The sequence below is a fragment of the Pyxicephalus adspersus genome, chromosome 2, assembly GCF_032062135.1.
Source record: "Pyxicephalus adspersus chromosome 2, UCB_Pads_2.0, whole genome shotgun sequence".
NCBI lineage: Eukaryota > Metazoa > Chordata > Amphibia > Anura > Pyxicephalidae > Pyxicephalus > Pyxicephalus adspersus.
In genome coordinates, this window is record NC_092859.1 from 74,457,408 (window position 1) to 74,481,612 (window position 24,205).

The window sequence follows — 24,205 nt, forward strand, 5'->3', positions numbered from 1 at the left end:
CACTGTTTGAATACCTTATTACTTTTAGTCCCAGTGACAACAATCACTAAGTGATCTCCCTAGTGGTGACACAGACAGCAAAAAAACTGACAATGTCTTACCACCTTATCTAAAAGTAAAATAATGCCATTTTTATATTTATACAAAGTAGGGGAAGAAAATACAATGAAAAAAAAAGATGGCGTTCTACTTTACATAATAACTAATACCAATACAAATTCAAAAGCTATAACAAGAAATCTGAGGCACTTTCTTTGTTTCTGCCCTCTGTGTTGAAAGACCAATCTTGCGCTACCTGGGGGTCCAGATTACGTTTACATATAAACTATTGTATGTTAAGAAGTACCCACTGCAAGTGGAACTATCACCCTCTCTCCCTTTTTGGAAGAATTTTGTCACTGTGTCACAGGGTAGGATGGTGGACCCTCCATGTCACCAGCCTGGTTGGCTGAGGCGTGCACGGGGCGCAGAGTCTAAGAAACAGCTTGGTTTTTTCCAGAGCCTCTGAAGGTGAGGATGCTGTACTGCAGGCTGTGACCAGGTTGCAGCCCCCGTGCACGCAGAGGCTGGTAACTGCCGACAGGTAAGAACAAAGCGTGGTCAGACAAGCCAGAGGTCAGGGCAGGCAGCGAACAGGTGTAGTCAGGTGAAGCCAGGGGAAGTATGCCATCTTGTATCAATAACTGGAAACAGAACCAAGATGGACTCCTTGTTTAGGCAACTTCCTGTTGCCAGTCCCTTCCTTTTTTAGGGAAGGTCATGTGATGCATGGAGGCCATGTGACGTCCAGGCATCCTAACCCACAACTAGAGAGAGTACTGGAGAGGAGGCAGTTCAGGTGGTGTTCACATTTCTGCCAGCAGGTGTAGCGTGTCTACAGAAGACTTTAGTCGTCTGAGGTAAAGGGGAAGCTGACAGAGAGTCACATGACTTATTCCTGGATGTGAGCAGAAACTGGGATCCCTGGGCATCAATTATCCTTACACCACAGATACCTGATAGCCTTTCATCAGCTATATCGAAACCCCGAAGCAAGGGTTCTATTTCACCTTCGGCATAAACTGCACCTGGTGGAACACAGACTACTGTCTTTCCCTGAGCATAGAGAGGTTAACATAAACCTCTTTCTATGCATACTTGCAGAGGAGACATTAACCTCTTTCCCTGCACTCCTCTTCCAGGTTTCTGGACCTTACACCTTTTGAAAGGTTATGTGCAGAAGGCCTCTATTCTAAAAGCCTTATCTCTTTACCGAAATATTTGCATACATGCTCACATGGAAGAGGATTTTGGGTTGATGTTGGATTCAGAGACTTGGTCGGAGATCTGGGAGGCAGCACGTGAAAGCTCTATCTGTACAGTATACAGGGAAAACGTATACAAAATTATCTTAGGGTGGTACCATACACCAGAGGTCCTTCATTGATTATTCCCTGGTACAAATCATACCTGTTGGCACTGTAGTGCCCATAGAGGAACCCTGAAGCATATTTTTTGGTATTGCCCCATTATTCAAGATTACTGGAGTCTGATAATCCACCTACTCCTAGCTGTCACACACCAGCACCTGACATTGGACCCTCTTACCCACCTCCTGGGTCTCCTAATTTCTGACCCAAACCCACTCATAACTTCAACTCCAATATCCTAGTTGCTGCTCGCACATTTATTTTCACTAAATGGAAATTCACCCTTCCTCCTTCCATGGATGACCCATATAAAGTATCCAAGATGTCCGCCTAATGGACTATCTCACTGCTTTGTTAAATGATATTTATTATTCAAATTTTCTGGTTAAATGATTTCATACTACATCTATGGAACCTGATAATCTCTATCCTAATAACCCTTTTCCCACCTACCCATCCCCTCTCTTTGTTGCTTCCTGTTGTGGGTACTGCTTTATGGTCACCACTCTAGGTAATCGATAAAGGACATAACTTAAGGGACTATTCCAAGCTAAAGATTGGACTTGATAAGGTATTATGCGTTTTCTTTTTCCTTCTGGTTGAATTGGATTTATGTTCTGCTAACGTCTCATATTCTGAACAAAAATCAATCAACACTAATGATCTTTCTAGCTCTCTGTAACGGTAGCATCCTAACTACGACTATAGGGGGGCATTCTTCACACGGACTATAAATATAAAGACATTTTCCAATGACCCCTAACAAAATTATTTTAGTAGAGTTTCTCAAATACCCAAACATTATTTTAATAGTTCCAATATAGTAAAAGGATTGAGAACGTATGGTCTAGGCCTCTTTTAGAGCATGAGAGATAACACTGTTTTAATTGCAGAAAGAAAACTAACATATACAAGTTATAATTCTCTTACTAATAATAATAAGTCGATCGTCTCTGCTTTGCTGGATTCACATTATAGCTTTATAAAAAATATACTGTGTGTTACTGCTTTGTTAATTGCATTTTCACCCATTTTAATTCAGCTACAAAAATGCATCAAAATATCACAATGAAACAATCACTAACACAGTAAAAGATAGTATAGCGCGCTTCCACATCACACTAAATAATTCTTTTTTTTATTGCTATAGTGAGAATTCAGCCTTACACTGCAGTGCAGATGATGGAGATTTAATGTATAACATATTACAAATATATTACACAGCACATAATAAAACACATAGCATTTTCATTTTGTAGATTTTTGTATTTGTTATAAATCATTTTGTTTAGCAGGAGTTCCTTCAAAGCTGGGAATCATCTGATGAGGACAAAACCAAACACGCCAGCTCATTACACAGTCGTGTGGTATGCTGTGCCAGGTAGTCATGTGACCACTTTTGTACAAGGCAGTAAATGTGCCTATCTCAAAAGGTTCCAGGAAGGACACAGTTCTTTGTCCTTATCTCCGAAGTTTGTATTCCTAATATTTCAAATAAAGTCCAGTGATTATGGAAAACGCTTTTCAGAATATGTATGCTCCACAGAGGAGTGTTTAACTAGAAAAAATAAGGTTGACTTCTGATGAAAACCTTTTTTGCATGATATATGTTCTTTCTCGTACAAGTCAGCTTTATGCGATGAGGTGTTAATTACATTAATTAACCTTCCTTTCTCAAAGGGGAAGTCAGAGAATTTATTATTGTAAAATATCCTTTGCTAACACATCAATTGTTGTTTATAAAGTAATTTTACAATTACCTACCTAGTCATGATCAGTTTAGTCAGTGTTTGCCACATCAGTTAATGTAACTGAACCTAAAATTACTGATTCCCCGGTTGCTGTTCTGAACCTTTGCAGTTTCAGGTGTGTGACACAAATTACTGAATGCCCTGATTTGATTGCAGCATAGGAGGAAGGGCAAATTGACTGGGAAAGTTGGTAAAAAAGGGACTGGATTCTGGGAGGTGGGGATCAGCAAATCTGATTGGATGATGTAAGGAATAAGGAATGGCCGAGGAGCATAATTAACAGTATTATTATTAAGGTATATTATATATAATATATATACCTATTAGTAATATTTCTTTTTGTGGACAGAACAGGGAAGGGTTAGAACCCCACTCAAGTAATATTGCTACCTGAGGCTCATTTAGAGAAATATCCCTGTGACTGCCTTGACATGTGCTTTAAAAATATCAAAGCATAAAATAGGTACAAATAAAAATAATTAAAATGTCAATAAATATATATATGTCCAAAAATATCTAATGAAAGATCTATTTCAATCAATAATTCTGCATTTATTTGCTTTAGCGATTATGCTACAAGTTGTCAAGTGAATGAACTGACACCTAATGTCAATGAATAATTGAGCCATTCCATGTGTTCATGTACAAAGAGCAGTTGCTTAGCATACATTGCACGTTTCATATTTTCTTTAAGGCTGTACTGCAACCACATTTAAGAAACATGTTATTCTATTTCTTATGTGAGATAGAAATCTGTGAGCCGAAGAGATTTATACCACATAAGACCTGGAAGATTTATTGATGCATTTTAAAAGGTGAAAGCAAAGTAATGCCCCGCGATGCGGAACTTTATATATCCATATCGGATAAAACCTAATTTCATTGAGATATCGTAATAAAGTGGGGATTTCTTGGTCTATTACTGGGAAAAAGCGTGTTTCAGGAATGGGTCATTGGAAATTGCATGCTTTTCTGCAAATTGCCATGGATTTCCCTTGTAAATCTGAAGTTATAGCAAGCATTTAATCTGACAAATGTGTGCTGTTGGGATATTCTTAAAGGACACATCTACTTGTTAAAATGCGTTTATGGATATTAAACCCGCTTTAGAATTCTGAGGAAATCACACCCTTTAGGTACCGATATAGGCGTTACCAAACCCCTTTGGACAATGTCAGAGAATAGGACGATTAAAGGAAGACAGAAGTAGTAATATTAGCTTAAAATGTATAACTTTTTTGGTTACTTTTTTGGTCCTAACATAAAGAAATATCACAGGTTTCCTTTTATTGTCAAAACATAATAAATGCGTTGGTCCTCAAAAAAGTGCTATTATGGTGAGAGGTGGGCCCTGGTGGGCTGTGTAACATTATATATGTCTTGTATATTTACATTTTCATGATCTGCCAATTTTTGAGATTGGGTCCACTATGCATGCTGAGCAACTCTATAACATCTATGCATTTTGAACATTTTCATAATATACAAGAAAAAAAACAACATAGTGGAAACCCCTAATATTATCTATAGTAGTTGTGCAAGCCCAGGAACTCAAGAGTAGAAATCTTACCAACAGAATCTATGAAAGGAATGGGAAATTGTCAAATAGCTTAACCCTTCATTATCTTCTTAAATACTCTAATTATACTACAGAGGATTGACCCTTTAATTCATAATATCTTTACAGCAGATATCTCACAGTAACATTGCATAGTTACACATGTTTACATTGATTGCTGTAACTGAATATACACTGAAAATATTCCAAGAATTATTCATACTATTGCCAAGGAAATAATGTCTTCTCTGCAATTAAACAAACCTACCTGCCTGTTCACAATCCTATGGAATGTCTGATGATCCTAAACCTGGAAGAGGACTGGGTGAAGAGGTCAGCACTGGTGATGGAGAGTGGTTGAGTTAAGCTTTACTGTAATTTATAATGCCCAGAAAGCATTACTTGTTCAAATGTGATTATGGCAAGCAAAATAAAATTAGGAGATTAAAAGGGAATTGTTGGATTCAAAGGACAAATGTCATTTTTTAAACCATGTTCTATAATTATCCAACAGACGCATTTTAAGATAAATTTCCTGGGACCAATACTATTTTATAATTTTGAAGTTCTGAACCAATATTTTATATCTTTTTATACATGCAATAGGATCGAATCTCCAGAGCACCATGGATTGTGCACAGCAAAATTTGTCTTTGCTTGAAACCCTGAAAAGTGCTGTACTAAGGGAAGGGAAGAGAGTGTGGATGAGCCATATCATCATTAGCACTATGTTCTTGACCCCCTAATCTTCAAACTAGTCTTCATAAAAAAAAGAGTTACATCAGAGTAAATTTGTACCCCAAGTACCGTATTTTCCAGCATATAAGACGACTTTTTAACCCCGAAAAATCTGTGCCAAAGTCGGGGGTCGTCTTATACGCCGGGTACTTACCTGCAGCTTGCTTCGCGTCCGGCGCGGTCGAGTCCACGCGAGTCCTTCTGTGCAAGCCACACAGGAGAACGCGAGCCTGCACAGAAGGACGTGAGCCTGGATTGGCTCTCCAGTAGAGAGCCTGGATTGGCTCTCCACTAGAACGCGCCCATTCATTCCTTAGAACTAGTACTGTACTGTTCCATCTGCCTCTCAGTTCTCGCACAATAGCGAGATCTGACAGGCAGAAGGAACAGTACAATACTGGGCGTATAACACGACCCCCAACTGATTGGTTAGAGTGGTCTGCCAATTAATTGGCAGACCACTCTAACCAATCAGTTGGGGGTCGTGTTATACGCCCAGTCGCCTTATACGCCGGAAAATACGGTATATTTTTAGGATGGCGTAGCCCCTTTTATTTTTTATTGCTGCTCATGCTGCTGTTGGGGAGATTTCCCATCACTTCCTGTTTTAGAGAACAATTCCATTGGGAAAAAAAGTTAGATGAAAACAGCACACACCATTACATATGCTTCTTTTTTTAATAGATGTAAGGATTAAAATCTATCACATTTGTTTTATTGTATGTGATTATGTGTGTTCTGCATTTCCTGTTTTCAGTTACTGGTGTCTGATAGCCAGGAAGTGAGCTACAAAAAAATACCCCCCCCCCCCCTTCCCGACTTGAACACAACATCAAATAAAAGTTACGAAGTTCTCATACTATAATGTATTCAAAACTAAAAAATCAAGCTCTGAGTAGACTTTACCTTCAAATTTATCACATGGCATATTTAAATTATCCTTGCCGTACAGGAAATATGTAAATCATAATATTTCTTTACAGGTTTAGCTGTAAATTAGAGTGTGATATTCTATGCAATTAGGATGGTAGTAATTTTTAAAATTTGCTTAGTTTTCTTAAATTGTTGTTGATCTATTCCCACATCAGCAGCACACATAGCAGAAAATATAAATAGGCATATGTTTTTTTAATCAGATATGTAATTAAATCCAAAAATAGAACTGATTGAAAGGTAATAATCAGAGGCAAAATAAACATATTTAAATGTATATTAATAAAAATACATTCATATACACTACAATTTTATCTTGCCTAGTCCTAATGCAGGAAATACAAATTTATTCCAAGGAAAGGTGTCTCTGACAATAGTAATTGGCATCCATCATTGTTTATTCCATAGTTTAAACCAAAACTGGTCAACTTCATTGGGAGCCATACTCTGGTTTCACAAATGCTCTTATACATTCCTTTTTTTCCTTTTTCATATCTCGTTTGGTTGTTCATTGTGGGTTTATGTACTGCCTGCCCTTGAAGCACAGAAGTTTGATGCTGTATGATGTATCTCTTGCCTGCTTTTAAAACATATTGAATATTGGGTGCTACCAACACTTACCCCAGAGGCTCTTATATCATATTACACAGCTCAACAAAAAAGTTTTTTTTTTTCACTTGCCAAGGATTTTCCAATATATGTAGTGTATTTCAGGTCTGCTTAATCCAGAAATGACATCAGTTTCATTGAATTGGCTCTAGTTCTTATGATACAGGAATCAGAATCAACAATTTTACCAACAACAAATGTTAACAGAGCATATTATTATCAATCTTTATTTATACCGATGTTTTGCATTTTATATAATAAATGTAGCATTATTTTCATGAAACCATCTTTTTTTTATTCATACATTTTCTTTTTTTTACAGAAATATGAGTTCTTCAAGAAGAAGTTGTTTAAATGACCCTACTGTATTTTTCCTACATTTGTGGCAAGAAACATTACAGAATTTGTGAAACAAGCATATCTTGCATATTCTGGTAATAAACTGGGGGACCAAGATAAGTATTGGGCTCCCCATATGGTATGCAAATCTTGTGTAGAGTGTCTACGTCATTGGAAAAATGGAAAACTGAAAAGTTTGAAATTTGGTGTACCAATTGTATAGTGAGAGCCCAAAATTCATCATACTGATTGTTATTCTTGTGCTGTGAATGTAAAAGGTTTCAATCGTTACAAGAAAAACCAGTGGGAGTACCCCGATTTTGAATCAGCAAGACTACCTGTGCCGCATGGTGCTGATGTTCCCATACCAGTGTTCAGTACACTCCCTGATATTCCTGTATCTGACATGGAGGATATACAGGGTTTGGAGTGTAATCCAGGAGTTAGCAGTGGAAAAAAAATAAATGATTCAAATTTCACAAGTTACATGACTGATATTGAAGCTTCTGCCTGGCACAGCTATGTCATGGTTGTCAAGAACTTCTTGGGTAACCATAAAGCACAAAATTAAATAGAACTGGTACAAAACTTGCTCTTAAACTTTAAAAATTGGGTGCTACTATGAGCATAAAGGTATACTATCTCCATACCCATTTGCAAAAATTTCCAGAAAACCTTGGGGGTTTCAGTGAGGAACAAGGGGAGAGGTTCCATCAAGATATAAAGGTGATGGAAGAAAGGTATCAGGGCAGATGGGATAGACACATGATGACAGACTACTGCTGGAGCCTTCAACGTGATGGTCCTGATCATCAGCATAGAAGTAAATCATACAGAGTTTTTCAATGACTTCTTTGTGATTAGTAAATATACTGAATATAGAATATATTAACATTAAGTATTTCAAAAATGTAATTTTGTATATGTAGGCATATGTAGTTTAATTTTTCTCAATTTTCATGTTTCATTATTTTTCTTTGAGTTTTTTATTGAGGTCATTATTTCTTCGTTTTGAATAGGCTAAATTACTGATTGCATGCGTTAGTGTAACACTATTTAAAAAAATACTCAGTTTCAGTTTTTAGATGGCTACCCACAAGTTTTCAGATCATTTTTTTTTACCATTTTTGACCTATGCATTTCTTTAATTACTTTTCAGGCAGTATAAAACATTTTTTTGAGTTTTTGAGAGAGAGAGACTTTATTATTATTGTTATTAAAGTGTTAATGCGTTTTGAATCTTGGGACACATTCCCACTGGTCCCCCTGACCTCGTCCAGCAATTTTGGTATTGATGCCATATTAGAGGCTTTGCATTTGACTTAACCATAAATTTTGCAAAAATGATTTGTTACTTTTGCCTATCACTACATCTTTACCTATATACTATATACTGTTTAGTGTTTTTTTTTAACCCCTTGAAAGAAGCTGTTTAAGATTATAGATTTAAAACCAAAGTACCTACAACACTGATGTAACTAAACAGTATGTGTTTTCTAAAGAGGAACAAAACCATAGCTGTTTCCTTTTAGAATGCTCTCTGAATAAATCTCTATTCAATCCTATTATGAGCTCATCATACACAAAAGGGAGGAGGTGACATCTACTAGATTGGAAAGTCAGTGGGGGGTTGCTATTATTCATACTTATCCTGGCAGGTGTTTTAAAGTCTACTACCTATGTATCAAATATCATTCCTATAACATCCTGTTATTAAAGAATGGGAAGCAGCTGTAATATCCATGATCGGGTAAGACGATTTAGTTTATAATTGCTATTATTTTTAATCCTAAATTTCCAAACAAGAATATCAGTTTAGTGGTTTCCATTTCTATTTGTATTTTACAGTCAATAAAGTGTTCTTGTTACTGTTCCATTGATAGCTGTAAATATTGGTACAAAGATAATAATTAGTAGAAAGCTTCTTTTTTTATTATACATGCTGATATGAACAGGGATTACTGGAGGGGGTGCAGGGCCCACACTGTAGCTCCCTGCTGCTTTACCACTGACTTCTCCACATGTTTACCTGCTCCTTTCAATGATCATGCAAAAAGGGGACGAGCAACTCAATCAAAATACACTTTCATTTGAGTGGATCTGATCGTAGATTGGCTACAAGCATCCAAATTACCAGGGATAACCCTGAAAACCGTATATCATGTAAAAAACATATTTTTGAGGGGTCTTACTTCCCACCACTATGGACTGCTCTCCATTTTCTTGAGGTGCTTGGCTGGCAGACATTCAGACATAAAAATGCATTGGTTCTTATAGAGAATCAAATCATTACACCATTTCAATATGGCATTTTTCAATAAGTTATGACTGTATGTTTATATTTCTAAATCTGTCTATGTGTTTAGGATTTGTGTGAATAGGACACCCTTGAGAGGGGGTGGAGGTAAAACAAGATATATATCTGCAATGTAATATCCATGACACTACTGCCTCTGACTGCCAGTCTAAGATTTATTGATGTCACTATTTAGCTGCTCCCTGCTACCTTTGCTAGAGGATCTGCAACGAGGACGAAAACCCCTGTTTTTACCAAATAGCCACCTTAATATAGATACACTGAGCCTGATTAAATAATGCTCTCCAAGGCTGGAGAGGATATACTTTTATCAGTGAAGCTGGGTGATCTAGCAAACCTGGAATGGATTTCTTCAAAATCATTTGCTATTTGCTAGCAAATGTTTTAAATCTTGGGCCAGGTTCATTTCATGTTTGCTGGATCATACAGGTTTACTGATGAAAGTGTATTCTCTCCAATCTTCATGAACTTTCATAAATCAGGCCGGCTGTGCATAACAAAGCATGGTAAGTCATCAATGTTGAAAAAAAATCAATTGCAAGAACACCACTGGCATTTCTGGGGACTAGTTCTTCTGCTTGATTTTGTAGAAGCAGCTAGATCCGTTTGGCTTTAAATATGATTTTAGAGGGTGTTATTCCCCACATACATCCATGGAAATAGACAATCAAATTATTTGTCTGTTTATATTTAAGTAGTTGAATTCTGTCCATGTAATTTTTTTTCTGGAATTATAGAGCTTCCACTTAGGATTGTCAGCAAGTATTGTCAGACAGGCAGCGTTCAGTAGCAGTGGGTAAAACCCTTCACAGGAAGTTGTAACATAAAGGACTGTATTGGTTGCTTACCTTAAACAGACACCAACAATTGAAAGACATATTCAGCACACTCTATAGTGCTTATGAAACCCAGGGAACATCCACTGCAATTATTTCTACTCTATAGGTGGCCTGATTGTGAAAAATTAGATTATTTTTTAATAGGTTATGACGAGTGTGTGGACATGTTTTCACAACAAGCTAGAACTCAAGTATCTCCTGAGTGTTAGAGAATAAACTAATAATCCAGACATTAGACAGTAATGTAAAGTAAAGTGTATATATAGCTAAAAAGTTGCCTAAACTTGAGTTGATAAAAGTGTTTTGCTGTCTTGTGTATTATTGGGGTAAAGTTGAACATGAGGGCTATACTCCATATGCAAAAAACAATGGTTTCACTTATTGTGAGAGTTAAAAATATTGCCTATGTATTGCCGAGAACAAATACTCTCGATAGGGCTCTGCCTGGGGACCCCAATCAGCAACACTGATATACAAGGATCTCACTTGCATGCACCAGAAAACGGAGACACACAAGCAATAAAGTTATTCAAAAGGTTTATTATCTCTTCACACACTACATATACATATAGCAAGTGATAACACTACTACAATGGTGTTTGTGGCCCTAGCAGCCAGGGCTCATGAATCATTAATTAATCAATAAAGTAATACATCACCAGATGTTGTTGCATCCTTGCCCCACTTAGATTGGAGAGTCTACTTTCACAACCTGGACAAGGAGGATCACCTGGGCTCACAAGGTATCTGGACAACACGTATGCCCCCTAGATATGCACTGACTACTCCCAATGGCTTGCCTCCTTTTATGCAGATTGAGGGGACGGACCCTCTCAGACTTGATATTACATCCCCAGATGGTCAGATAAGACCACCAGATATCAGGGGGACAATGACAAAGCAAAACCTCTCTTTTCTTCTACGTCACAGCTGCAATTGCAACTGTGTCATATGACTACCACATACCTTAATATTGCCATCTGTTTTTCTGTAATTACACATTATTTAGCATGCTAAATCTAAATGTAATTTTCATATTTAAAACACATATTTTCCTATAGGGTATATGATATATACTCTTAACTGAAGCTGGTAAAGTTAAACTATCACTATCGTTAGTTTATCTTTCACTTCATGCAGAAGTCTGGTGTGACACCCATACAGGCCAATCACCTATCTACTGTCTTGGTGGTACACCAGAAACACAATGACAATGTATCTAACATCTAAAGACCAAGCCACCACTCGGGAAAGATAAATGATTTTGAATTTTACTGCGCCTAAACCTATATAGGTATACAGTATCCATTTTGTGGAGACACGTCTTTTATGTTAGGTATCATTTGAGGAATCCATATTGGTCACCATTAAATAACACCCACTCATATGGTCCGACCATGTCACATTTCTATCACAGCCTGTTTGTCTCCACTGGAACATTTTACTTCAGTACGTCAGTACTTCAGTGAGGGTAGCAATGAAAATCTGACAAAGGTTGTAACCTTTCCCTATTCTGTCCAAACAGAACTTCACTGGATTTCTTTCTTCAGATTTATCAGAGTTTATGGAATGTTATAGTGTGTCTTTTTACATTATGTACATCCATAAATGTGAATAAAAAGTCTGCAATTGAAGTGGGCTTTTTGTGTGTTTACAGTAAAACCTCTTTCTTCGGCAGTTCCCTGTGGTCTTCTCTTTTAAGCTGTTTATAATCCATTGCTCTCCAGCTGTAGCGTGCTTAGACACATTGATAAATAAATGACACAGCCTTACAAATGAGAAGGGAAACTAATAATATTCTTCCCAGTCTAGAAAGTTTAATTATTGGATTACTTTTCTGTTTTAAAAAAAAAAGTTGTTGTTCTTAATTGCACTGTTCTGTTTGCAAATGTTGTAATAACCTAATACGGGTATTGGGCAATCATTGTACGCTTGCCAGCTTGCTTAATAAGGAGTGGCAGTAACTGCAAAATAAAAAAAAATCCTTCTACAACAATGGTTACAGTTTGAGAACATCCTGCATTTTCATACTAGCTGCACTCATTTTGCTAAAACATTAATTGTTATGAAAACAATTTTTCGCATTTAAAAAAGGGTTTTTTATTCGAGACAGTGTTATGTTTTCTTCATGCTGAGCCACTCATGAATTCTACAGTCCACCAGCCATTGCTTGTAGAGAAACAGAAAGTGGCTTCATACTACATGAGTCACTGATAGTACTGTGACAGTAACACAGAGGATGAAGGAAGGCAAAAAAAATGAAAATAAACTGTACACATATGTTAGGCTTCATTTAGTCATTAGAGAATATGATGATTCCAAAGTTCACACCAGCCTCTGGAAGGATAGAAGTCCCAGGTGGTCAGGCTGCAGATACCGGGTCAAGGCCATCTGTGCCTAGTCCAAGTTCCACAAGCCGAAATATCACGTTGACATTTTAACATTACTAAATTGGACCAGGCTGAACTGCTGAAGAGTCCCAGTGTATCTGGTCAACTTCCAGTTATACCTCTATCAATCTCTAGAACCCTTCCCACATCTTAGAGAGCCTCTAAAGGTTGCAGGTTAGCCCAAAAGATTAGTACTTGAATGCAAAGTGCCCCAGGTTGGGGTACTTTTCTGAAAACAATAACCAGCTGTAGTCCATGGCTAAATAGCTCCACATGAAAAGGTTCCACTCCTGCCTCCTCAAGTGGGGAAGATTTCAAAAATCAACTTATGAAGTTCTTTACAGGCCAGGGCTAAACAGAATCATTCCTTCTTCAAATTCAATTCTACAAATTCCTTACTTCCTGGCAGGCACTAAAATGTCATTGTATCATACCATTAATAATAAATATACACCAAACCAATGAAAAACTCTAACAGTAATAAAACACCATCTTGCAGGTGCTTTTGTACTGCTGTCTAGTTTTACATAAACCATGCTTTATAAAATGCTTTATGTCAACAAAGGTACAAAGAATGACATTTAATTTTTAGGTCTTACCACCAAACTTGGTATTACTGGAAACACAAATACCTGATATTTGAAATAGTTTATATCTGACCACCCTAGCTTGAAACCTATAAGTGAATATCAAACTGCACCAGAGATGATCAGGTCTCTTCCCCAGGCCAAGCAGGGTTGTTCCATGTGAGTAAATTTCAGGTGCTTCAATGTGTATAAATAATAATTCTGTGTATTTATCTTTCTTGAAGCACAGTTTTGCAGATAAACTTTGGGCAAACTGCAAGCATGTTATGTTATCTGTTGTGCAAAAAAGATCAGTTTCCTAATGTGTGGCTCACAGATATGTTTGATTCATGGAGTCAGAGCTAGGACAAAATACAGTAGGCAGGCACCTGGGTCTAGGTGAAACAATAAATTACAGAAACTTGGAGTAGATGTTTGGTCTATTATATCTTTGAAAAAATGTTATTCTATACAGCCAGTTTTGTGGACCAGAAATTCTCAATCCAGTATTACTATACCCTGGACCTTGAGTGCAATAGTAGCACAGCTTGGTCCACAACAAAATCCCAGACTAAGGACTGGACAATAAAGTAGCCCACTGATTACTTAATACTTTGTTCACTCTCCTATTTTCTTCTGGCATTCTGTCCACTGTTAGTTCAGCATGGGAATGCAGTGGAGCCTGTATTGCTTTTACAGTTGTCCTACCTTCTCCTAGTTTGAGTCCTGCTGTGCAGAATAATGTAATACTGGACATTATACAGCATGTCAATCAGGCTGACAAACAATCATCTTGTGCAGAGGATTACAGTAGCAGTACTTAATGTCAAAGTCAGCTTTTTACAATAGTCAACATTTAAAATAACACATATTTTTTTATTCATTATATATATTTGTATCAGTTCATGTTTTCATATCTTAACTTTTAATTTTATTTGTCTTTCATGCTGTTTTTTATTTTCTAGCTCTCTGCTAGGTGCATGTGCTGTTGTCTTTGTCCTAGTTTGTGCTGACTGCACTGAATATTATCTGAAACTGTAGATATTTCCTTTTTTATTTTCTACAACAACCTGTAAACAGATACAGATCTTATTTACCCATTACAGCCAGTTATTTAAGCAGTGCAATGTCTCAGTGGTAGCACTGCTGCTTAGTAGATCTCATTTTGAGTTTACAACCAAAGCATTTACTACTTGGGGGCCCATTTATATCTGTGCATTTCCAGGGTTGTAATGCTCATTTTGCACCACACATAAAAGCAGTGGCAGCCAAAATGAATGAATGTCTGTGCTGACAATGATAGCACCCTAAATATTGGTTACATTACCACATTCTTTAGTTACCAATTCATGTATACATCTCTACTAATCCAGGTTAACCTTTTTTTATACATTTGTAGGGGTGGCTGTGCTGGAATGAACATGAAAAAGGTCTTGGGCTAAGTACACACGTCCAATCGTTCTCGTCCGATATTCGGCTCAGGGCCGATATCAGACGAGAATCTGGCGTGTGTACATCTTACGATCTTAATGGAAGCAAAGGGGGAGAGTGAGCGGCAGGGTTCTTGCCCTCCCCTCTCCATGCAGCAAAATGCTGCTGTATGTACAGCACTTGTTCATGCATCGTGCAGTCCTTAGTCGCTGGAAAGGATCGTGAAAGATCCTTTCCAACGACAATTGTTACACGTGTGTACCCAACCTTACACATTACACATCTTGTTTACTCTCACTGCCAATTTTACAGGGTACTAAATTTGCTTGTCTAGTGATTAGGGTTTAATCCCTTGGTTTTGAATGTTGTTTGGAAATAGGCAATAGGCATTCTAAATACATAGCAGCAGTAGGTATTGTTCAGTACTCTGTTACCAATTTTACAATGGACAGCAGATTTCATTTGTCATTTTGATACCTAAGCATTGTACCAGACAGTTTACACATTTAGTGGCTTCCCACCCTCAAAACAGCTGGCAAATATTTATTGATGCACTTTCTTCTGCAGTGCACAATGCAACAATGGGGGCAACTCCTTAAATTCCACCTATACTGCAGTACTGCAGAGCATGGAATTGTACACACTGTTACTTGTTATGAAGATAACAAAACACTAAACACAAGTAAATGCAACAAGTTTAATACAACAGCTCTCTCCAAAGCACAGATTAGTTGTCCTCACTCTCCTGAAGTTTTTCCTTTACAACATCAGGCAGTCAAAAGAAAGCCAGCAGACCATTCCAAAAATATAGCAAAATTGTTGAATAAAAAATTATAGGTAAATCCTAACCTATGGGGTCAAATCCTTATTTGGTGACCCTACATTTGGGTCAGTCTTAGGCTACGTACACACATCCAATGTTTCTCGTACGATAATTGGCCGATATTGGACGAGAATCTGGCATGTGTACAGCGCCCACCGTCCATCGTCCAAATGACCTGGCAGATCCAAGGACGATTGTTGATGAATGATCATAATAGAAGCGAATGGGGAGAGCGCGCAACAGGGTGCAGCTCCGTCGTTCTTCCCCTCCCCTCTCCATAGAGCAGAATGGTGCTCTATGTACAGCACTCGTTCATGTGTCGTGCAGTCCATAGACGCTGAAAAGGATCATGAAAGATCCTTTCCAACTACATTTATTGCACTTGTGTACCCAGCCTTACAAAAGCTTCCAATCTTTTATCTCTCATTTTTTACTGCTTATCCTGACTGGTCTAGTTTATTTGGATGCAATGTTTGGCTTGGGTCCCATTATCTTTTGTAATTATACCTGTATTGGAGTTCAGTCCTTAATCAGTCCTTTTCTTTGAAAGAAAAGTTGCAAATTTACATAATCCCATCACTACACAAATTAGTTGTGCATTCTAATGAACTAGTATGAAGATAAGTTTTTGATTGAACTGGATTTGTTGGTATGTCTACAAAGGGATTAACAATTCAGTAAAAATATCAGGGCTTCCTATGACAGAGATATCTAATTTACCATTAACAGACTGCTCAATGTTTCTTCCCATTGATACGATATAGACATAGGTATGAAATAGGTTGAAATCCCACACACATTGGTACAGGAAACAGTTGCATTCATGAAAGCAAATGTTTCATTGCATGCTTCTCTAATGGTGGAAGTTTTGCTACATCCCGTTGGAATTGAAGCTGGCAAATGTAGTTCAGTTTCTCAATGAATATAAAAAATTGTTAGCAAAGGAAAACGTTCTATTGTGATAAGAACATGCAAAAGGATGGAAGAAGTGTTCTTAGAGCAATAAGTAATGGCTTAAAATGATGGTACTGTATTTTGAAAATAATAGGATGACATATCTGACCTGAGAATGACACATTGATCTATGAATGAGAAAAGAGAATGATAGAAGTGTGAATGTAAGAGTGCCTGTAAAACAAATGGCATAAAGAGAAAAATATTTTGTGTTATACAAATTATTGTATACTGATGAATGGTGATGTTTGTTCTCAGTAATTATAGGAAAATTTATTATTCCACTGTCATGTTCCAAAAACAAGCAATAAATAAAGAGAGCTACTGCTAGATTTGTTGTAAAAAAAGAGAGAACAAATAAAAAGAATGTACTGTACCTGTGTATATATACATTGTAATTATTTTTCTACACAAGACCAGCCATACTTTATTATTATACAGTTTGTGTATGGGTGTAACACATTCATAAAAAATGCAACTATTATAAAATCATCTTAAAGGAAACCATAAAGGCAATCTTTGCTGAACTGCTAAAAAAAAATGTGTCTGCTATCTTTTTGAACTCATTTTTGAGTCACTGATATGGAACAAGCATGCAGTAAATATATTCAGGAATCATGTGCATGAAAAAAGAATGGAAGTGAAGTTAGGAGCTCACTGGCAGATCAACTGATTGTATTTGCAGAATTTTTTAGAAGGCAGAACATGAAGAAATGTAGATGTTTTGTAGTGATGCACTGAATATGTTTTATTAACAAAAAACAATTCCAATTTACTGTAGGAGATATGCTTTAAAAAAAGAAAAAAAACACACATCAAATCTGAGTTTAAAGTTAAACTTTAGGCAATCAACTAAACAAAGGATTGAATGCCCAGCATACAAATATACTTAATAAGAAATCCTACCACATCCAAAGTACAATCATACAAAAATCCAAAGGATGGGCTATTCAAGGCAGATATCATCATCAGATATTGAATTTAAAACATACAATGAATTATATTAACATGAAACAACTAAATGCACTAGTAAAATACATACATGGGAGTTGTTTTACTTACTAGGATTTTTAACATTGCCCCACTTGTGCTTAGATTTACACAGCTCTGCCAGACAACACATCCAGTACATCCCTAGCCTGTGTTTGGACAATGAAAAGCAGCTGATTAAATCATCTATAAGCAAGTTGCAATCCAGCACATGTGCATACAGTAGAATCTTATTGGCTCAGAAAACGGAACATCTTCTATTCTAATATTGCTGCAGAGAGGTTATCAGGGGGTGACCTAAGGTCAGATTCAGGTACTTGAATCAGTTACAATGTGAATTTATATTTTTAATGAATACAGAACAGCATTCAACATTTTTAGATAAATGCAAATATACAGTTTAATGAGAAAATCCACAAAGGTTGCAGGTATCATGATTTAGCAACTCTGAAACAGATGATGTTACAACCTTCGTCAAACTATTTGCTGTAGATTGAATAATTGGACTGGTTCCTAGGTAAGGTGCCAAGAATAGGAGAGGCACTATACCATGCTGTGGGAGGAGAATCAGATTATAATGTAAGGGGGGGGCACCCTTTATAGAGGGTGTGCAGTATTTATTGAAGGAGTCTTTTCCTGGTATGTACACACCTTCCTTACACTTCACTGTAGGTATGTATACTTTCTGTATCTTCATGTAGCATGATAGCTTATAAATGTCATGATGTGTTCACATTTCTGTTTTAGGAAACATAAGGCTGTCCGTTTGAAATGTTATAGTACAGAAGCTGTGCTAGAGATGACAGCCAGGCAGTCTGCTGGGGTGAACTTATTACATGACTTTCTACTTGTCAACAGTTCCAAAACACAATAATTCAGCTACTGGGAAAATCAGGGAATGAAACAGGATGTACAATATGCTAGCATGATTTAGTGGAAAGCTATAACAATGGGAATTGTTTTTGTATAACACCATGTAGTTATGCCACAGTTTTCAACGATTGTTTTATAAATTTTCAAACGTGTATTTTCTTATAATGATATATGCTTTAGATCGGAAAAATAACACTCATAAAATGAGAGACATATGATATAAACGTAGTTTAATTTTTTTATTGTATGGCTGGTATACCTATCCATATACTGTCATATATTAATGAAATCTTTTAATAGTATTTAAATGTAGATAATATATATATTATTATCATGTGTTTATATATTATTATTATTACTACAATGTATTTATATAGCATTTATATATATTTATATATATATATATATATATGTAACCAAATTAGTGCAAAGTGTTTTCAGATCTATAGTCATACCTGTCCTTCAGAGGAGTTCATATTCTACTATTGTATACACTATCTTAGATTTTATTTGAAGTACTTTTCGACTTTATACATATACTAATTCAGATAAAAATGTTTATGGGGAGAGGTGTTGCAGTCATACATATCAGCTTGCATTAACAATTTCATATACTAAATGTACCGGGAGTGACCTCCCATTGTACCCTTTTTGTTGAATTTAGCACCCTCTAATGTAGACAAATATAAAGATGTAAAAATGAACCGTAGTTCATACCAAGTAGAATTATTTTTCAGTATTTTATTTCTTTTCTTTTTGCGTAGAGTAGAAAAGGGTTTAACATTTAGGTTTTGTGTCCATGTTATGTTTTTATGTCATTTTCCTCTGCACTACTGACCACACAAGCAATTATGAAATAGATATTAATAAAAATCTGACAAAAAGTTCCTACTCAACACTTCAACTACTGGCCACATAGGAAGTGTTGAGAAATCCATCTAGAGGTATACTGTAAAAAAAAGAAAAAAAAGATCAGGTTTAACTTTACCTGTTTAACTTTACTTTAATGTTCCTTTACTAAAATCGCTAAATTAAAAACAGAAAAATTGCAAAATACATTGAATAAATGCAGAAACCTGCCTTGAGACATGTACCTATTGTGCACATATGCTTTTTCAGATCAAGGTCATAGCATCAGGGGGGGCATGGTATTCAATGTACACAGGTATCTGTAAATTTATCACAAAGTAGTGGAGGAGTTGGTAGCAGTTATGAAATGTGTGTGCGCATTAAAGGAGGAAATATTGAAAGAAGATAAATACACCCTGGCAGTTGGATATGTCCAGGAGTTACAGAACAGTCATTCTTAATACAAAAGCAATTAGCCCCATAGTAATAGAGAGCTCCCTACACTTGCTGTGTCTACTGCACCTGACGAAACTTTACCTCTTGGTCAGCTTTCTTTTCCATTAGGTGCTGCACATTTTTTATAGTTTGTCTCATCTTTATCTCTTTTACTATGGGACTAATTGCTGAACAATAAATAGAAACTCTTCTGCTGGTATATTAAGAAGACTGGTTGCTCTGTGGCCCCTGGACATTTGCCACTCCCAGGGTGTATTTATCTACTTTTATCACTTCCTCCTTTCGTGCCCATATTTCATACCATGTACCAACTTCTCTTCTGATGAAGCAATGATTTTTTTGTGAAAAGTGCCAAGATTTTTGTTGTAAAACTACATTAGGCTTAATTAATAAAGCTTTCCAGGACTAGAGAAGATAAATTATCATGGGAAAACCTGGCTGATTGAGCAAACCCAGATTGGATCTGGTAAAGGTGAAAAAATTACTAATAGCAATTGATTAATAGGAAATCCATTCCAGGTTTGCTGGGTCAATCAGATTCCCGCATGACAGTCTATCTTCAGTCTTGGAGAGTTTTAATCAAACCCGTTGAATTCTACACCCCCTGATGCTATGACCTTTTACTTTGTCTCAAACAGTTACAGCCTAGGTAAATGTTTTAGGACATGATGTTTTTGCTTTTAATTAGGTATTTTGTAAATTGTCTGTTTAATTCAGCAATAATAATAAAGGAACTTGCATTTTACTTATACAGTGGTACCTTGGTATAAGTCCTTAATCCGTTCCAGATCCTTGGATTTATACCAAACTGGACTTATACCAAACAAATTTTTCCTATAAGAAATAAAGTAAAATGATTTATCTGTTCCCATGAAAAAAATCATATTGTTATTGGCATATTATACATTGATGGGGCTGTATGAAATATTTTAAACATGCCTAATACTAAAATACATAAATACAAACGCAATTAGATGAAATAAATGAAAATTTAACCTCACTTTACCTTGCTGAGAAGAGTTCCTACTAGGATGGTGCTGAGAAGGGAGGAGGAGGTGATGTTATGTAATTCACAGAGTTTTAACGCAGGTTGTTCACCGAATGGTAGCAACTGGCGAACTGACCCTCGTGGGCAGTGGTGGCTTTGTCCCGAGAGAGGTAAATAAGGGTAGCGCGCGGTGTTATGACTCATTTTGACCCATACAAGTTCTAGCATAAAGGTTGTATACCAAGCAAAATATTTTGTGTCCAAACAGGACTTATACCAAGTTGGACTTATTCCAAAGCGGACTTATACTGAGGTACCACTGTAAATTTGTGTGTTTTGGAGATACCTTTAAAACTTTTTATTTCTGCATACTTCAACCTCAAATTTACCTATGAAATAACAAAGTTTGATCTCCTGTGTAATTCATTTATTAGATGTGCTCCTTGGGTTTCTTGTGATCAGTGTTCAAACAATGACATCTGTGTACTGTAACCCATTTGAATGTGTCCATTGTGGACACAAATTTGGTGATCTGGTTAAGGGTCTGAATCAGGTCATCATTGCTTTCCAGCACGTATTACTCATATGACTTGCTGCCATAAAACAGTTTTCTCAATAATTGTTTGGTAATTCTTGTTACATTATTGCATTTTTAGTGCTTAGTTACGACAGTAATTTATCACTTCCCCTTTGCTGTTTCGATTTAAACGCTTATGACTTATGAGAATTTGACAGCTTCAGAATTACACATCCTGCATTGTCAGTATTTATTGGTGCTCTACTGACTCTTCTTGTATTTTTTAATTTGTCTGATACTTTATGCCAATATTATTCTCTGGTTTCCTGTTTTTTCTGCTATCATTTTCCTGCTTAGAGTCTGCTGTTCTTTCTACCAGAAACATCAAGCAATGGAAAACCCAGGAACAGGATCAGCAGGGATCGTGCATCATCCTGCCAATGAAGAGGTGAGAATAGTGTCAGCACCTGTCACTCTGTACAGATAAAACACACTACAACACAGAAGCGTCTTAGAAATGTGCAGAAAAATGTTTTTTTTTTGCCTTTTCATGTTTACAGAGTGTTTCTATATAAGCTATCAATATGACTGTCTCCTTATCCTGTCACAATGATTAGGATTGGTAGGTAAGTTTCATGGCTGTAGGTAGCAAACATCAGCTACCAGTTGGGCTGGGTTTCTTATTCAGTAGTATTGTCCTGTTCATGACTCCAAGAACATTGCAGTATACCATTTTTCGTTTTGTATGAATAAAACATATTGTGCAAAGTATGATTGCCCTTAAAAGGAACAAAAATGTATTTTATCTGTTAGGTATATGCCAGGAAAAAATATTGTAAAATATTTTAAAGGTTACATGATATTTATTAATTTGAACATTTGATTTGGTTTCACTTACTGTGCCATATTTTCTTGATTCATGAGGGGAGGCACCCCAACACTTTCTAGAGCTGACTTATCACAACACAGAATAGTTATCATAGTTATAATGGCTTTCTATGTGTTCGCTGTTCACCATCACCTGATGTTTTGTAGTATAGAAATGAGATTTTTGTTTAGTCTAGGTTTGAATGGGTAGCTTAAAGGAAACTTTACCTTTGGCTAAATTGCCCTGTGTGCATCAGACCACAACCCTGTTCATTTCTATGGGGAGAGTTATTCTCTGCAGGACCTATGATGGCTGCCATGAGTACAGCACGAATGGGGCTGCAGTGTGCATGCACATACAATAATGAGGAACTGGAAAGTTTGAAGCAAAGCTGTTTGATTTTCTACGAAAATGAACAGTAAATTGCTGGTGTTAAAGTGGAATTTATAAAATAATTGTAGGTAGGTTCCTGATTGCAGACCGGGACAGGCAATGTAACAATAAATCTACAAATAAACTTTTATAGTTTAATGATGTGCTGCATATTATGTTAGTGCCAAAAAAAAATATGATAATAATAATTTATAGGGGAGGAATGGAGGAACGTACATAAAAAGTCCATTCTAGTCACTAAGGGCTTGAATAGACCTACAGTAAAATCAGACGTTTTGTAGCGTTTTTTCACACTACAAAACACCCGCAAAAATAGATAAAATTAAAACGAACAAAGCTGTTCATTGCGCAGGCAGCAGGGCTCCTTGTAGCTTCTGTGAGCGGTTGCTGTCTCTACAGACTTTAGTGAAAAGAGATTACAACTGCTTAAAAAAATCTAGACAGACATTTCTAGGAGTTTCTTTTAGCTGTTTTAAGACATTTTTGATGTCTGCAAAGTGACTCCAGTAACCAGGACAACACCTCTGTCCCTATAGAGTGACAACAATGGCTCCAATATTCCCCCTACTGGACACAGCATCAACAAAAGGGGGAGTGGGTCATGATTTTTATGGAGGTTTAGTCCTTTGGTGTGGTAGCAAGGAGTATTTGGAGTCAGATATACTAGTTTTGCTCCAAGGGCAGCCAGGTGCATCGGCAGCGTAGATGAGGAACAAAGCGCAGACAGGTGCATTGGTAGGTTAGATGAAGAGCAAAGAGAAGCCAGGTGAATTGCTAGCTGAGATGTGGTTAGTAAGGCGGCTGGGTGCAATGGTAGCCCCGATGTGTTTAGAAAGGCAGTCAGGTGCATTTTCAGGACAGGGATTGGTGTAATGAGGGTTTGGGTGCTATTTGCTAACTGGAACCCCTCTTCAAAATGTCACATTGTCAAATGTCAAAAGTCACAGAATGTCTGCCCACCGACACCTTGGGAATGAGTACAGGAAGTAAAGAGCAGTAACATGATTCCCTTTACTGTCATCAGCTCAACTTCCTGTTTAAATAAAGCTTAAAAAAGGAGCCTTTAAAAATCTCCAAAAACGTCTTTAAGCCTTCACAAAAGCCTAAATAGGCATTTGCAAAAGCTAGCATTCTAGCCTGATGCGGTTGGAGTCAGTATGTATACCCAGCGTTTTTTTAACACAGGTCTGAACATAGATAATACTTTGCATAAAATAGACTGCCAGAGCTGTTCAGATGCCTTAGACATGATAATGTTAAGCTTGGCCCAGTGCATCAGGTCAAAGTCTGCCTGTAAAACTGTCATCTATATTTACTCAAAAGTCTGGAAGCTGTGGGCTTGTGGTTAAATCTGCTATGTGTCAGAGTCTCTTTGCTGATTAGCTCTCTATTGAACTGTGTTTATGGTTATCAACTTGGCCTATTGTATTCCAATCAACTTTCCCAGCCACTTTGTATTCTAAACTAATCACACTCCTCCATTCAGTATTCTAAACTAATTACCCTGGACCTATAGTGTATATTCTAATTGGTATTGCTGTACACATGTCAAACCCTGAAGATCAAAATTCTTTCAGCTAAATTACAGTGTTTTATTTTCATGAATACCATATC

General features: G+C 36.8%; 1 protein-coding gene across 2 annotated transcripts in view; it reads left to right on the top strand.

The window, feature by feature from the left end:
- Positions 1-18,237: 18,237 nt before the first annotated feature.
- HK3 (hexokinase 3) overlaps positions 18,238-24,205 on the top strand; it is a 50,666-nt gene continuing 44,698 nt past the window's right edge. Inside the window, exons 1-2 of one of the 2 annotated variants that reach the window (XM_072401035.1) lie at positions 18,238-18,319; positions 21,688-21,778. In XM_072401035.1, coding sequence (XP_072257136.1) covers positions 21,722-21,778 — 57 coding nt within the window. In that variant the 5' untranslated portion in view covers positions 18,238-18,319; positions 21,688-21,721. The remainder of the gene's footprint in view (positions 18,320-21,687; positions 21,779-24,205) is intronic. The other variant, XM_072401036.1, reaches the window with a different exon arrangement.